Genomic DNA, 17362 nt, shown 5'->3' with positions numbered 1-17362 from the left:
GTTCTCCTAAGGGGGTTGTCTTTTGTTGGGTCCTCAGGTGGCTGTAGTGGCCGATCGGGATCCATGTATTCTGGTGCAGTGGCTGTGGCTTTTGGTTTTAGTGACACAGTCCTCTCTTAATTGACCTGCTAACCTGTTCAAAGTTCGAAGCATACTTACAGTATTAACAAAGTACATATATGTCACCATATACTAATGAGATTCATTTTATCTGGAGGAAACCCACGCGGTCCCAGGAAGAACACATAAGCTCCTGATGCACAGTGGCGGAACTGAAACCAGGTTGCTGGAACTACCCACTGTCTTACCCTTCCATCCATACAGACTTCATTCAAGTCATTTAACAGTTGAGTCAATGTCACTTTTGGACACACAAAATGCTGGAGGAACTCAGCACATCAGGCAGCACCTATCAAAAGCATAAAACATAACAGCAGAATTAAACAAATTAATCCTTAGGCACTCCAAGGTTCAAAAAGTTCAAACTACATTTCTTATCGAAGTATGTATACTTGTGACCTTGAGATTTGTCTCCTTTCAGACAGCCACAAAACAAAGAAACCCGTTAACAAAAGCCATCAAACACCCAATGTGCAGAGAGGAAAAAAAATCAAATTATGCAAACAGTAAATGTAAGCAATTAACATTCAGAACTGAAGTCCACGGAAGTGAGGCCACAGGCATGAAGCCAGTCATGACTACAGCCGATCCAGGAGCCTGTTCGTTGCAGGCCACAGCCTCAGTTCAGTGCAGAGACCAGCAAACCACACAGGGCAGTGAGCTGAACCAGCCTGTCCCTCACCTCTGACCCCTGACACCCTGACCTTTTCAATCTGGCCCAGCTTCGGGTCGTTCCTCGCTCTTGCAGTAGAACTCCCGTGTCCCTTGAGAGAAATGAACAGCTGATGTTTTAGGCTAAGGCCCTTCATCAAGACTGTTATTTTTGTGTGGATACTGTACGTATCATGGTTCAGGAATTCCAGCCGGGAATGGACAATACTGTGCTTTGGGTCCATATGTTTATGCAGTCCGGTGGTGAGGTTGGAAGTCAGTCCCTCTGCGTGTGCACACGTTGAGCTGTGGAGGAGAGAAGTGCTGTGTTATGTCTTTTTCGGTTCCCACAATGGCCCCTCCAGTGCTATTCTTGTCCTGCAGACGTCAACCCGTTAGAAGCTAAATTGTGATTATTAAAAACCAACTTTGTACAAGGTCAGACTCAAACCCAAGTTGAAAGGACTGCCTGAGACATTTTCCGCGATCCAATTATCTTTTGTGCTGTCCCTGGGAACTCTCCAGAGGCTGTTATTTTAGACGGTGGGAGTGCTGTTCGGAGATTGCACCCAAGCCTGCTGATGGTGATGCTGCCTGACAAGTGCATATTTATGGTTCATCGGGGCACTGAAAAAAAAACCATTGCCAAATTAAAAACATAAGAGATTCTGCAGATGCCAGAATTCCAGAGTAACACTCACAAAATGCTGGAGGAACACAGCAGGTCGGAGAGCATCTATGGAGGGGAATAAACAGTTGACATCTTAAGCCAAGACCCTCCAGGGCTGGAAAGGAAGGGGCCAGAGACCAGATTAAGGTGGGGTGATGGGAAGGATGACGAGCTGGTAGGTGATAGGTAAGACTAGGTGAGGGGGGAGTGTGGATGAGTGGGACTGAGGGGATGAAGTAAGAAGCTGCTGGGAGGCAGATAGATGAAGAGGTAAAGGGCTGAAGAAGAGGGCGTCCGATAGGAGAGGAGAGTGGATCATGGAAGAAAGAGGGGCACCAGAGGGAGGAGATGGGCAAGTGAGAAGAGAAGAGGTAAGAGGGAAGCCAGGAAGGGGAGAAATTGCCAGATGTTGGAGAAATCAATAGTCATGCTGTCAGATTGGAGACTGCTGAGGCAGAATATGAGGAGTTGCTCCTCCAAGCTGGGAATGGCCTCATTGTGCAGGAGAGGAGACCATGGATAAATACGTTAGAAAGGGAATGGGAAGTAGAATTTAAATGGGTGGCCGACATTGAATCAGAATCAGGTTTATTATCACCGGCATATGTTGTGAAATTTGTTAACTTAGCAGCAGCAGTTCAATGCAATACACAATATAGAAGAAGAAAAAATAATAATTAAAATAATAAATTACCGTATACATATATTGAATATATTAAGATCATGCAAAAAACAGAAATAATATATATTGAAAAAATTGAGGTAGTGTTCACGGGTTCATTGTCCATTTAGGAATCGGATGGCAGAGGGGAAGAAGCTGTTCCTGAATCACTGAGTGTGTGCCTTCAGGCTTCTGTACCTCCTACCTGATGGTAACAGTGAGAAAAGGGCATGCCCTGGGTGCTGGAGGCCCTTAATAATGGACGCTGCCTTTCAGAGACACCGCTCCCTGAAGATGTCCTGGTTAATTTGTAGGCTAGTACCCAAGATGGAGCTGACTACATTTACAACCCTCTGCAGCTTCTTTTGGTCCTGTGCAGTAGCCCCCCACCCCCACTCCCATCCCCCCTACCAGACAAAGATGCAGCCTATCAGAATGCTCTCCACAGTACATCTGTAGAAGTTTTTGAGTGTATTTGTTGACCTACCAAATCTCTTCAAACTTCTAATGAAGTCCAGCTGCTGTCTTGCTTTCTGTATAGCTGCATCAGTATGTTGGGACCAGGAAAGGTCCTCAGAGATCTTGACACCCTGGAACTCGAAACTACTCACTCTCTCCACTTCTGATCCCTCTATGAGGATTCGTACATGTTCCTTCATCTTACCCTTCCTGAAGTCCACAATCAGCTCTTTTGTCTTGCTGATGTTGAGTGCCAGGTTGTAGCTGTGACACCATTCCACTAGTTGGTATATCTCGCTCTTGTACGCCCTCTCATCAACATCTGAGATTCTACCAACAATAACTGTAACATCAGCAAATTTATAGATGCTATTTGATCTATGCCTAGCCACATCGTCATGTGTATATAGAGAGTAGAGCAGTGGGCTAAGCACACCCCCCTGAGGTGCGCCAGTGTTGATCGTCAGTGAGGAGGATATGTCATCACCAATCCGCGCAGATTGTTGTCTTCTGGTTAGGAAGTCGAAGATCCAATTGCAGAGGGAGGTACAGAGGCCTAGGTTCTCTAACTTCTCAATCAGGATTGTGGGAATGATGGTGTTAAATGCTGAGCTATAGTCGATGAACAGCATCCTAACATAGGTGTTTGTATTGTCCAGGTGGTCTAAAGCCGTGTGGAGAGCCATTGAGATTGTGTCTGCTATTGACCTATTGTGGTTTAGACAAACTGCAGTGGGTCCAGGTCCTTGCTGAGGCAGGAATTCAGTCTAGTCATCACCAACCTCTCAAAGCATTTCATCACTGTAGATGTGAGTGCTCCCAGGTGATAGTCATTAAGGCAGCTCACATTCTTCTTCGTAGGCACTGTTATAATTGTTGCCTTTTTGAAGCAAGTGGAAACTTCTGCCCATAGCTATGAGAGGTTGAAAATGTCCTTGAATACTCCCGCCAGCTGGCTGAGGATTTTGCTGACCTTCTCTAACCCAGCGTAAATCTGGCCAGCTGCCCCCATGTTCTTGTAGCTCCAAGATGCCTTTTTTTAATGGACCAGCTATAAATCCACAGTTCTTGGTCTCTGTAAGCCATACTGCGGTTTCTACTGGCAACAATTCAGGGGATTGAGTTTAGGAGCTGTGAAGTGATGTTCAACTCTATAAAACTCTGGTTAGACCACACGTGGGTATTGTGATCAGTTCAGGTCGCCTCTATAGAAAGGATGCAGAAGCTTTAGAGACGGTGCAGAGGTAGGCTTTATGGATTGATCTGATGAAATGGATGAGATGATTATTTTGGGGGGATGATTTAATTTATTTGCAGTATTTATTTATTTAGAGATACAGTGCCAAACAGGCCGTTCCAGACCAATGAGCCCACACTGCTCAGCAATCCACCGGTCTCGTCACGGGACAATTTACATTGACCCATTAACCTACCAACCGGGTTGTCTTTGGACTGCGGGAGGAAACCAGAGCACTCAGAGGAAACCCACACGGTTCACGGAGAGAACATGCAGGCTCCTTACGTTTGGCGCAGGAATTGAACTCTGAACTCTGGAATGTGCCAAGCTGGAAGAGAAGTGCTAACCAATATGCTACCATGGCACCCTAGGGCGTGTCTTCATATGTTACCTATCTGAGAGGAAATAAATCTTCCCTGTGTTTTGCCATGTCCCTTTGGCACCATTACCCCTTCTCTTTCCATTCCCTCACCCTCAGAACCTCCCCATTACCTGCACCTTCCTCCTCCTGATTTCCTCCCTCCCTCCCTTTATTCCATGGTCTACTCTCCTCTCCTATCAGATCCCTTCTTCAGCCCTTTGCCTTTTCCACCTATTGCCTCCCAGCTTCTCACAGTATTCTGTTCACACTCCTCCCCACCTCCTGCCTCCCCACCAGCCTATCACCTGCTTGCTTCTTCTCTTCCCAGCTCCTTCCTACCCATTTATTCTGGCTTCTTCCCCCTTCTTTTCCAGTCCTGATGAATGGCTATAGCCCAAAACGTTGTCTGTTTATTCCTCTCTGTAGGTGTTGCCTGACCCGCTGAGTTCCTCCAGCATTTTGTCTATGTTACTCTGGATTTCTAGTATCTACAGAATTTCTTCTGTTGAAGTTGTTTTGTGGATTATGATTGGGTGTAAGTTCATGAGGGATTTGTGTCACAATAAGGGGAGAAAAGGCCATCATCTGTTATGAACTGCTTACTCTGTGAATTAATTGCTCGTAAGTGCTTATCGCTGCAGAAAGCATTTCAGCTACGAAGAGTGACAAAGTAGGCTAAGAGGACTGATGGAGAACGTGAAAGGTGTATTCAAAATTAATAATAATAATAATAAATTATTTATAAGGTCATAGAGCACTCCAGCACAGAAACAGGTCCTTCGGCCCATCTGGTCCATGCCGAACTATTAATCCACCTTGAACCATTGACCTCTACCGGACCATTGCCCTCCACATCCCTCCCATCTATGTATCTATCCAAAACTCTTAAACATTGAAATCGACCTCACATGCATGACTTCTGCTGGCAGCTCGTTCCACATTGTCACCACCCTCTGATTGAAGAAGTTTCCCCTCAGGTTCCCCTTAGTTTTTCACCTTTCACCCTTAACCCATAACCTCCAGTTGTAGCCCCACCCAACCCCTGTGGTGAAGGTCTGCTTGCACTTACTCTATCGAAATTCCTCATAATTTTGTATACCTCAACCAAATCTCCCCTCAGTCTGCTACGTTCTGGGGAAAGAAGTCCTAAACTGTTCTGCCTTTCCCTATAACTCGGGTTCTAGGTCCTGCCAATGTCCTTGCAAATCTTCTCTGGACTCTTTCAATCTTATTTGCATCTTTCCTGTAGGTAGGTGGCTAAAACTTCACACAATATTACAATTTAGGCCTCACCAGGATCTTATACAATTTCAACATAACGTCCCAACTCCCGTACTCAATACGTGGGTTTATGAAGGCCAATGTGCTAAAAGCCTTCTTTACGACTCTATCTACCTGTGGCATCACTTTTAAGGAATTATGGGCCTGTATTCCCAGATCCCTTTGTTCTAGCAGGCTCCTCAGTGCCCTGCCATTCACTGTGTAAGACCTACTTTGGCTGGTCCTACCAAAGTGCAAAAGCTCACACTCGTCTGCATTAAATTCCATCTGGCATTTTTCAGCCCATTTTTCCATTGGTCCAGATCCTACCGCAATCCATAGTAGCCTTCCTCTCTGTCCACTACACCTGTAGATCACTACACCTACACCAACAGAGCATGTTCTGTACAGACGATGTAGTTCAACGTGCTTCACAATGGGACGTAGAGCAAACATGACAATACATGGTACCACGGTAGCATAGTGATTAGCACAACACTATCACAGCTGATAATCAATTGATAAAATGTTGTTGCTAGCAAAAACTTCTGGAAAGTTCTGGGAAGGAATAGATGCACTGAGGGGTGCAAGAATGGTACAGACTGACAACTGGAGGTTAGCTGTTCCAGCAAGTGTTGGATCATTGTTCGAGTTGCTCTTGTGAAACTAGTTCAACAGTAAACAGTTATTTTCAGAGAGATAATGTCTATTTTCTGTCCACTTCAGGTTTGAAACTTTTGATATCAACAGTTTTGAACAATTTTGCATCAACTACGCTAATGAGAAATTGCAGCAGCAATTTAACCTGGTGAGAACACTGTATTGTGTACTTGTGCATGTATGTGTGAACCTGCTCATGTGTCTCCATGTATATGCTTATATATTTTAACAAACAGTTTTATTCAGTTCTAATTTCGGCAGGTTTACCTTATGTCTATCCTTCTTAACCTTTGGCGCTAACAGTCACATCAGTAACATCAGTATCACAGATACTGATTGCAACATTTCAATGGTAAACCCAACCGTCTTCCTCAGGCACAAGTTAGTCAAGTGCCCAGTCCCCCAAGAGACACCTCCTTATATACCCTGTCGAGTGAGCCCCACCCATGCCCTGCCTAAACCAGTGAGACGTCGCAATCTGTATCTGTAAGTATGTGACCAAAGGATAGTATGGATAGATTTGGTAACCAGTCACAAAGCTTCCGTAGTCAGTTACCTGATGTCCGTTTTTATCACAACTCCATTAATCCTTAGAGGAGAGATTTGATAGAGGTATACAGAACTATGAGGGGTATAGATAGGGTAATATTGAAAGGACTTGATAGAGTGGACATGGAGAGGATGTTTCCTAAAGTGGAGGAGTCTAGGACCGGAGGGCACAGCATCAGAATAGAGGGATGTTCATTTAGAACAGAGATGAGGAGGAATTTCTTTAGCCAGAGGGTGGTGAATCTGTGGAATTCATTGTCACAGACAGCTGTGGAGGCCAAGTCACTGGGTATACTTAAAGTGGCTATGGATAGGTCTTGATTAGTCAGAGTGTTAAAGGTTACGGGGAGAAGGCAGGAGAACGGGGTTGAGAGGGATAATGAATTGGCCACGATGGAATTGTCAACAGACTCGATGAGGTGAATGGAGCAGAATTCAGCCAGTGTCTCAAGTTTTTATAGTCTTATGGACTAAATTAAAAAAAAAGTTTTTTCTACTGAGGTTAGATGAGACTGGAACTAGAGGTCATAGGTTAAGGGTGAAAGGTGAAATGTTTAAGGGGAGCATGAGTAGAAGCTTCTTCACTCAGAGGGTGGTACGAATGTGGAATGAGCTGCCAGTGGAAGTGGTGGATGGGGAGGGCTAAGGAGAGCTGTGGTCCAGGTGTGGGTCAATGGGACTAGGCTGAATAATAGTTCGGCACAGGATAGATGGGCTGAAGGGCTTATTTCTGTGCTGTGGTGTTCTACGAATGAACAGATCTGTAAGTGTTAAGGGATACATTTTATGTGTACCGGTATTATCACAATTTGTTGTGTATTTTCAATGTTTTTCAGCACGTCTTCAAATTGGAGCAGGAGGAGTACATGAAGGAACAAATACCCTGGACGCTCATCGACTTTTCCGACAACCAGCCGTGCATCGACCTGATTGAGGCCAAGCTGGGCATCTTGGACCTGTTGGATGAAGAATGCAGGGTAATGAGTTTGACCCACGTTTCATTTGTAATCCAGGGAGTGTGAAGCGCAGAATCAAATATCGCTGTGATGATTGTGCGTTCTAGTACCAATTGTTTGGCGACAATAAAGTATAAAGTAAAGAACTTGTTGGAGTTTAGAAGAAAAGGTTAGACAGAGTGGATGTGGAGAGGATGTCTCCTATGCTGGGAGAGTCTAAGACCAAAAGACCCAACCTCAGAATAGAGGTACGTCCATTTAGAACAGAGATGAGGAGGAATTTCTTTAGCCTCAGTGTGCGGAACCTGTAGAACTCTTCGCCACAGACGGCTGTGGAGGCCAAATTATTTAAAGCAGAGATTGATAGGCTCTTGATTAATAAGAGCATCAAGGGTTATGGGGAGGAAGTTTGTACGTTCCTCCCTGTGTGTGCCTGTGTTTCCACCAGGTGTGCAAGTTTTCTCCCCCAGTCCAAAAACGTACCAGTTAGTAGCTTAAAGCTGCTCTTTATCAATTACAGCTCTGCACTTAATCCTGTCAAAACTATTCAATGATCTCCAAAACCTTGACCTCAATACCTCCTTGTGCAGTTGGACCCTGGATTTCCTCACTTGTAGACCCCAGTCAGTACGGATTGGCAACAAAACAATCTCCATCAGCATAGGTGCACCACAAGGCTGTGTGCTTACCCCCTGCCCAACTCACTTTAAACCTCTGACTGTGTGACTAGGAACAGCTCCTATCCCATATTCAGGTTTGCTGGGACACCACTCTTTTGGGCCAAATCAAAAGTGGTGACGAATCAGCATACAGGAGGGAGATTTTGAAAATTTGGCTGAGTGGTGTCATGACAATAACCTCTCACTTAATATGAGCAAGACCTGGGAACTGATTGTAGTCTTCAGGAGAGGAAACCAGAGGTCCAGAGCCAGTCCTCATCGGACGATCAGAGGTGGAGAGGGTTAGAAACTTTGAATTCCTAGGTGTTATCATTTCAGGGGACCTGTCCTGGGCCTAGCAAGTAAGGGCAATTGTGAAGAAAGCACGGCAGTGCCTCGACTCCCTTAGGAGTCTGCGGAGATTTGGAATGACATCTAAAACTTTAACGAACTACTATAGATGTGTAGTGGAGAGTATATTGACTGGCTGCATCATGGCCTGGTATGGAAACACCAATGCCCCTGAATGGAAAATCCTGCAAAACCTAGTGGGTTTAGCCAGCACATCATGGGGAAAGCCCTCTCTAACACTGAGCAAATCTACATGAAACACTATCATAGGAAAGCAGCATTCGTCACCTGGGACCCCCACCACTCAGGTCATGCTTTGTACTTGCTGCTGCCATCAGGTAGGAGGTACAGGTGCCTCAGGACTTGCACCACCAAGTTCAAGAACAGTTACTACCCCTCAACCATCAGACTCTTTAGCAAAGGGGTAACTGCACTCACTTGCAATGTTCCCATGACCAATGATCTCACTTTAAGGACACTTTGTCTTGTTATCTGATGTTCTCATATATGTACTTTGATAATAAAATCTGCTTTGAACTTTTGAACTTTAATTAGTCAATGTAAATTGTACTGTGACTAGGGTAGAGTGTAATTGGTAGGTTGCTGGGTGGTGGGGCTCATGGGCCAGAAGAGCCTGTTCCTCACTGTATCACCAAATAAAATAACTACATCAATTTTACCTTGTTTTGTTTAGAATTGGTTTATTAGTGTCACACGTACGGGATCCAGTGAAAAGCTTGTCTTGCACACTGTTCACACAGATCAGATTATTACACAGTGCATCGAGGTAGAACAAGGTAAAACAATAACAGAATGCAGAATAAAGTGTAACAGCAACAGAGGGAGTGCAGTGCAGGTGAGCAAAAGGGGCAAGGTAGATTGTGAGGCCAAGAATCTATCTTATCCTACTAGGGAACTGTTTAATAATCTTACAACAGCAGGGTGAAATAGGAAGCTGCCCTTGAACCCGATGGGACATGCTTTCAGGCTTTTCTATGGGAGATGGAGAGAAAATAGAATGTCTTGTTTCTTCCCACAGTCTAAAGACGTACGCTAGGTGGGGTCTTTGACAACACTGTCTGCTTTACAGAGGCAGGAGTAGACAGAAGAGGGGATCGGTATCTCATTTCTGCTGTGACACAAGCACATCAACGATGTTATATTAAATATTGTTTTACGAATATTGATTGCTTTTCTGTGCCACTGATCAGTTTCTGAGTTAACTTGGTTTGGTTTCTCCTTTCAGATGCCGAAAGGCACGGACCAGAGCTGGGCCCAGAAACTGTACGATCGCCATTCGAACAGCCCGTACTTTCAGAAACCCCGAATGTCCAATATGGCTTTCCTTGTTATACATTTTGCTGATAAGGTAATTCACAATACAGTGATTATTCTACAATCTATTTTTAATTTCAACCATGCATGTTAATCCTTTTATTGCAGAGGTTCCCTACATCTTTCATGCCATGGACCACCCTCCCCCCCGTTAACCAAGGGGTACTAGGACCCCAGGTTGGGAAACGCTGATTTAGAGATACACTGTGGAGCCAGCCCTTCAAGCCCAGCAACCCGCTGATTTAACACTCACCGAGTTACTGCGGGAAGAAACCCAGGTACCCAGAGGAAACACACACACACACAGGAAGGAACATACAAACTCGCTTACAGAGCACTCCTGAATTGAACTCCAAAGCCCCGACCTGTAATATCTAGTCTACTGTGGTGCCCCAGGTCTGCAGAGTCACCATCCTTTCTGAATCCTTCATTTGCATTCAATGAAAATTAACATTGACACAGTACAGACCCTTCAGCCCACAATATTGTGCTGTCCCTTTAACCTACTGCAAAGTCTAACCCTTCCTTGACAAGGAAATGGCAGACAAACTGACTAAGTATTTTGCATCAGTCTTCGCTGCGGAAGGCACTAGCCGTATGGTGGAAGTTCCAGGTGTCAGGGGTCAAGAAATTTGTGGTTACCATTACTAGGGAGAAGGTTCTTGGGAAACTGGAAGGTTTGAAGCTCAATAAGTCACCTGGATCAGATGGTCAACACCCCAGAGTTCTGAAAGAGGTGGCTGAAGAGATTGTGGAGGCATTAGTAATGATCTTTCAAGAATGAGAGGGATAACATATGAGGAATGTTTGTCCGCTCTTGGTCTGTATTCCTTGGAGTTTAGAAGAATGAGGGGGGACCTCATAGAAACATTTCAAATGTTGAAAGGCATGGACAGAGTGGATGTGGCAAAGTTGTTTCCCATGATGGGGGAGTTTAGTACGAGAGGGCATGATTAAGGATTGAAGGGCGCCCATTCAGAACAGAGATGTGCTGAAATTTTTTTTAGTCAGAGGGTGGTGAATCTATGGAATTTGTTGCCACGGGCGGCAGTGGAGGCCAAGTCATTGGGTGTATTTAAGGCAGAGATTGATAGGTATCTGAGTAGCCAGGGCATCAAAGGTTGTGGTGAAAAGGTGGGGGAGTGGGACTAAATGGGAGATTGGATCAGCTCATGATAAAATGGCAGAGCAGACTCGATGGGCCGAATGGCTGACTTCTGCTCCTTTGTCTTATGGTCTTAAGAATCTCTAGATTCTGGAATGGTTCTGGAAGACTGGAAAATAGCAAATGTCACACCACTCTTCAAGAAGGGATCGAGGCAGCAGAAAGGAAACTATAGGCCAGTTAGTCTGACCTCAGTGGTTGGGAAGATGTTGGAGTCCATTGTTAAGGATGTGGCACCTCCTCCCTCACTACCATTCAGGACCCCAAACAGTCTTTCCAGGTGAGGCAACACTTCACCTATGAGGATGTTGGGGTTATATTCTCTGGCCGGTGCTCCCAGTGTGGCCTCCTGTATATTGGTGAGACCCGTCGTAGATTGGGAGACGGCTTTGCTGGGCACCTACGCTCTATTCGCCAGAAGAAGTGGGATCGCCCATTAGCCACCCATTTTAATTCCACTTCCCATTCCCATTCTCATATGTTAATCCATGTTCTCCTCTACTGTTGCAATCAGGCTGCACTCCGGTTGGAGGAACAACACTTTATATACTGTCTGGGTAGCATCCAACCTGATGGCAAGAACATCGATCTCTTGAACTTCTGGCAAAACCCCCCACCCTTCACCATCCCCCATCCCCTTTTCCCTCTCTCACCTTATCTCCTTGCCTGCCCATCGCCTCCCTCTGGTGCTCCTTCCCCACTTTCCTTTCTTCCATAGCCTTCTATCCTCTCCTATCAGACTCCCCCCTTCTCTAGCCCAGTATCTCTTTCACCAATCAATATGCCAGTTCTTTACCTCACACCTCCCCCTCCCAGTTTCAACGATCACCTTGTGTTTCTCCCTCCTCTCCCCTCACCTTTTAACTCTACCCCTCACCTTTTTTTCTACATCCTGCTGAAGGGTCTCAGCCTAAAAGGTCAAGTGTACCCTTTTCCATGGATGCTACCTGGCCTGCTGAGTTCCTCCAGCATTGTGTGTGTGTTGTGTGGTTTCGGGGTACCTGGAGACGCATGATAAAATAGGCCATAGTCAGCATGGCTTCCTCAAGGGAAAATCTTGGCTGAAAAATCTGCTGGAATACGTTGAAGAAATAACAAGCAGGATAGACAAAGGAGAATCACTTGAAGTTGTGTACTTGGATTTTCAGAAGGCCTTTGACAAGCTGCCATGCGAGGCTGCTTAACAAGCTACAAGCTCATAGTATTACAGGAAAGATTCTAGCATGGATCTTTCCTGTAATACCATGGGCTTGTAGCGGGTCAGTGTGGACATGGTGGAGGATTACAAATATCTGGGGATACGTATTGACAATAAACTGGACTGGTCAAAGAACACTGAGGCTGTCTACAAGAAGGGTCAGAGCCGTCTCTATTTCCTGAGGAGACTGAGGTCCTTTAACATCTGCCGGACGATGCTGAGGATGTTCTGCGAGTCTGTGGTGGCCAGTGCTATCATGTTTGCTGTTGTGTGCTGGGGCAGCAGGCTGAGGGTAGCTGACACCAACAGAATCAACAGACTTATTCAAAAGGCTAGTGATGTTGTGGGGATGGAACTGGACTCTCTGATGGTGGTGTCTGAAAAGAGGATGCTGTCTAAGTTGCATGCCATCTTGGTCAATGTCTCCCATCCACTACATAATGTACTGGGTGGGCACAGGAGTACATTCAGTCAGAGACTCATTCCTCCAAGATGCAACACAGAGCGTCATAGGAAGTCATTCCTGCCTGTGGCCATCAAACTTTACTCCTCCCTTGGAGGGTCAGACACCCTGAGCCGATAGGCTGGTCCTGGATTTATTTCATAATTTACTGGCATAATTTACATATTACTATTTAACTATTTATGGTTCTATTACTATTTATTATTTATGGTGCAACTGTAACGAAAACCAATTTCCCCCGGGATCAATAAGTATGACTATGACTATGACTATGGATAAAGCAGTGTCTGATTAGCAGGAGGCACAAGTGGAATAAAGGGAGCCTTTCTGGTTGGCTGCCGGTAACTAGTGGTGTTCCACAGGGTTCTGTATACATCAATACCTCGGATGATGGAATCGGTGTCTTTCTTGCAAAGTTTGCAGACGATATGAAGATAGGTGAAGGGGCAGGTAGTTTTGAGGAAGTAGAGAGGCTACAGAAGGACTTAGACAGATTAGGAGAATGGGCAAAGCAATGGCCGATGGAATACAAGGAAGTATGGTCATCACTTTGGGAGAAGAAATGAAAGTTTAGAATATAAAACAAAAAAAACGAGGTGTAAAGGGACTTGGGAGTCCTTGTGCAGGATTTCCTAAAGGTTAATTTGCAGGTTGAGTCTGTGGTGAGGAAGGAAAATGCAATGTTAGACCAGAAGCCATAGAAGTAGAATTAGCCATTCAGCCCATCGAGTCTACTTGGCCATTTCATCATGGTGGATGCTGGATCCCACTCAACCACATACGCCTGTCTTCTCAACATATCCTTTGATGCCCTGGCCGATCAGGAAACTATCAACTTCCACTTTAAGTGCACTCACGGACTTGGCCTCCATCACAGAGCATTCCACAGATTCACCACTCTGGCCAAAAAAATTCCTCCTTACCTCTGTTCTAAAACATCGCCCTTTAATTTTAAGGCTGTGCCTTCCAGGTCTGGATGCCCCCAACATAGGAAACATCCTCTCCATACTCACCTTGTCGAGTCCTTTCAACGTTGGGTAGGTTTCAATGAGATCCCCTCGCATTCTCCTAAATTCCAGTGAGAACAACCTGTAAATTAAATTTCTGAGAATCTTACACGAGGTCCCTCTGCACCTCTGATGACTGAATTTTCTCCCTATTTAGATAATGGTCCATACTATTGTTCCTTTTACCAAAACGCAATATCATACATTTCCCAAAGCTGTAATCCATCTGCCACCTTTTGCCCATTCTTCCAAATTATCCACATCCTGCTGCAATCACATTGCTTCCTCAGCACTACCTACCCCTCCACCTATTTTTGTGTATTCGGTAAACTTTGCCACAAAGCCATCAATTCCATTATCTAAATCATTGACAAACAATGAAAAACAGTGATCCCAATACTGACCCCTGAGGAACACCACTGGTCACTGGCAGCCAGCCAGAAAAGGCTCTCTTTATTCCCACTCAATGTCTCTCATCAGTCAGCCATTCCTCTGTTAATGCCAGTATCTTTCCTGTAATGCCATAGGGCTTTATCTTGTTAATCAGCCTCACGTATGGTACCGTATAAAGTGCCTTCTGAAAATCTAAGTAAATGACATCCACTGCCTCTCCTTTGTGCACCCTGCTTGTTAATTCCTTGAAGAACTCTTAACAGATTTGTCAGGGAAGATTTCTCTTTACAGAAACCATGCTGACTTTGACTTATTTTATCATTAGTCTCCAAGTACCTCAAAATCTTGCCCTTAGTAATGGACTCCAACCCTTTCCCAACCACTGAGGTTAGGTTAACTGGCCTATAATTTCTTTTCTTTTGCCTTCCTCCTGTCTTCAAGAGTGGAGTGACATTTGCAATTTTCCAGTGTTCTGGGACCATGCCAGAATCAAGTGATTCTTGAAAGATCATGACCAATGCATCTGCTATCTCTTCAGGAACCTCTCTCAGGACTCTGGGATGTAGTCCATCTGGTCCAGGTGACTTATCCACCTTAAGACCTTTCAGTTTGCCTAGTACTTTTTCCCTTGTAATAGCAATGGCACTCACTCCTGCTCGACACTCATGGACCTCAAGCACACTGCTAGTGTCTTCCGCAGTGAAGACTGATGCAAAGTACTCATTAAGTTCATCTGCCATATCTTTGCCCTCCATTACTACCTCACCAGCATCATTTTCCAGTGGTCCAATATCAACTCTCACCTCCTTTTTACTCCTTATATAACTGAAAAAAACTTTTATATCCTGCTTTATATTATTAGCTTGTTTGCCTTCATATTTCATCTTTTCCCCTCATAGCTTTTTAGTTGCCTTTTGTTGGATTTTAAAAGCTTCCCAATCACCCAACTTCCCACTCACTTTTGCTACCTTATATGCCCTTTCCTTAGCTTTTATGCAGTCCTTAACTTTCTTTGTCAGCAACGGTTGCCTACCCCTTGCCATTTGAGAACCTCTTCTGTGGGACATATCTATCCTGCATCTTGTGAACTATTCCCAGAAACTTCATCCATCTCTGCTCTGTCATTATTCCCAACACCAATCTGATTTTCCCAATTCCCTTGCATATTGAAGTCCCCATTACAATTGTGTCATTACCCTTATAACATGCCTTTTCCAGCTCCCTTTGCAACCTCAACCCCACGTCTTGGCTATTATTTGGAGGCCTATATATGATTCTCATAATGTTTTTTTTTAATCCTTGCAGTTTCTTAACTCCACCTACAAAGATTCCACATTCTCTGACCCTATGTCACCTCTTTCTAAAGATGTAATTCCTTTTCTTACCAACAGAGCCACACCACCACCTATGCCTTCCTGTCCGTTCTTTCGATACAAAGTATATCCTTTGATGTTAAGCTCCCCAACTAAGGCCTTCTTTCAGCCACAACTCAGCGATGCCCACAATGTCATACTGACCAATCTCTTATTGCGACACGAGTTCATCCACCTTATTCTGATACTGCACGGATTTAAATACAGCACCTTCAGTCCTGCATTCTTCAACCTTTTGAATTTTGTCTCTGTGGTACAATTTAACCCTTTGCTCTGCCTGCACTTATACCCAATCATTGGCCTGTCCTTCCTTACATTCACGTCACACCCATCATCTACTTGTAAACCTGCTGGCTCGTCCTCAGCTCTATCATACTGGTTCCCATCCCCCTGCCATATTAGTTTAAACCACTCCCAACAGCTCTAGTAAACCTGCCCACAAAAATGTTGGTCCCCCTTGGTTTCAAGTGCAACCCATCCCTTTTGTACAGGTACTGCCCCAGAAGAGGTCTGAATGATCCAGAAATCTAACCCTTGTTCCCTGCTCCAATTCTGTAGCCACTCATTTATCTACCACCTCATTTTATTCCTCTCCCAAGATTACTACCCTTGAGGTCCTCCTTTCAGCTTCCTTCCTAACTCCCTGTATTCAGTTTTCAGGACCTCCTCACTTTTTCGATCAATGTCATTGGTACCTATATGTACCACGACTTCTGGCTGCTCACCCTCTTCTTTTCAGGATATTGTGAATGCATTCAGAAATATTGCAGATCCTGGCACCTGGGAGGCAAACTACCATTTGTGTTTCTTTTTCACATCTACAGAATCGCTTATCTTTTCCTCTTTTACTGCTGTCATCCTCTTCTATTCCCTACACTTCTGAGCCACAGGGCCATACACCGTGCCAGAGGCTTGGCTGCTGTTGCTTCCCCCTGGTAGGTTGTCCCTCCCCCCACCCCACCCCAAGGGTACTCAAAATGGAGTACTCATTGTTGAAGGGGACTGCCACAGGGGTGCTCTCCACTATCTGATGTCCTCCCTTTCCTCACTTGATAGTCACCCATTTATCTATCTCTTGTAGCCTTGGTGTGACTACCTCTGTGGCTCCTGTCTATCACTTCTTCACTTGCCCTAACAAGCCAGCGGTCATCGAGCTGCAGCTCCAGTTGGTTCACACGGTCTCTAAGGAGCTGCATCTCGATGCACCTGGTGCAGATGGTGTGGCCATCGGGGAGGCTGGTAGTCTCCCAGAAATTCCGCATCTGACACCCAGAACAGAACACTGGTGCTGTAGACATACCCGCTATTCTCTCAAGATTTAAATAAGAGAAAAGAAATAAGGAATGAACTTACTTACCTACCTACCTTGCCTCCACCTGTTCTTGCCGAAGTCCTGTTGAGCCAAAGCCTTACTACTCTGACAACGACCGCTCCCACGATGACCACTCCACTAAACAGTACCCCTCTTTTATGGAGACTGGGTTTTCAAAGCTCATCACCAGACCCGCACAGGAATGCTCCTACTGCATCTGTGCCATACTCCAATCATAGACCTCCACCGGAAAACTTCATGCTTTTTAATGCTCTTCACTGGACTTGTGCGACAATGCTTCTCCTGTGTCTGTGCCATACTCCGATCATACTCCATTCATTTCAAGTGGTCTGGAATATAAAAGCAAGGATGTAATGTTGAGACTTTATAAAGCACTGGTGAGGCCTCACTTGGAGTATTGTGAGCGGTTTTGGCTCCCTATCTTTGAAAGGATGTGCTGAATCTGGAGAGGGTTCAATGGAAGTTCATGAAAATGATTCCAGATTTGAATAGCTTGTCATA

The 17362-nt window shown here is 45.0% G+C and overlaps 1 protein-coding gene across 2 annotated transcripts in view; it reads left to right on the top strand.

Annotated features, from left to right (window-relative positions):
* Positions 1-17362, top strand: part of LOC134343838 (unconventional myosin-Vb-like) — a 293220-nt gene that overhangs the window by 140788 nt on the left and 135070 nt on the right. For both annotated transcript variants that reach the window (XM_063042611.1, XM_063042610.1), the window contains exons 11-13: positions 6146-6227; positions 7465-7605; positions 9841-9963. In XM_063042611.1, coding sequence (XP_062898681.1) covers positions 6146-6227; positions 7465-7605; positions 9841-9963 — 346 coding nt within the window. The remainder of the gene's footprint in view (positions 1-6145; positions 6228-7464; positions 7606-9840; positions 9964-17362) is intronic.

The sequence above is a fragment of the Mobula hypostoma genome, chromosome 3, assembly GCF_963921235.1.
Source record: "Mobula hypostoma chromosome 3, sMobHyp1.1, whole genome shotgun sequence".
NCBI classification, from domain to species: domain Eukaryota; kingdom Metazoa; phylum Chordata; class Chondrichthyes; order Myliobatiformes; family Myliobatidae; genus Mobula; species Mobula hypostoma.
Note: the sequence above shows the minus strand (reverse complement) of the source record. Positions and strands in the feature narration are given on the sequence as shown.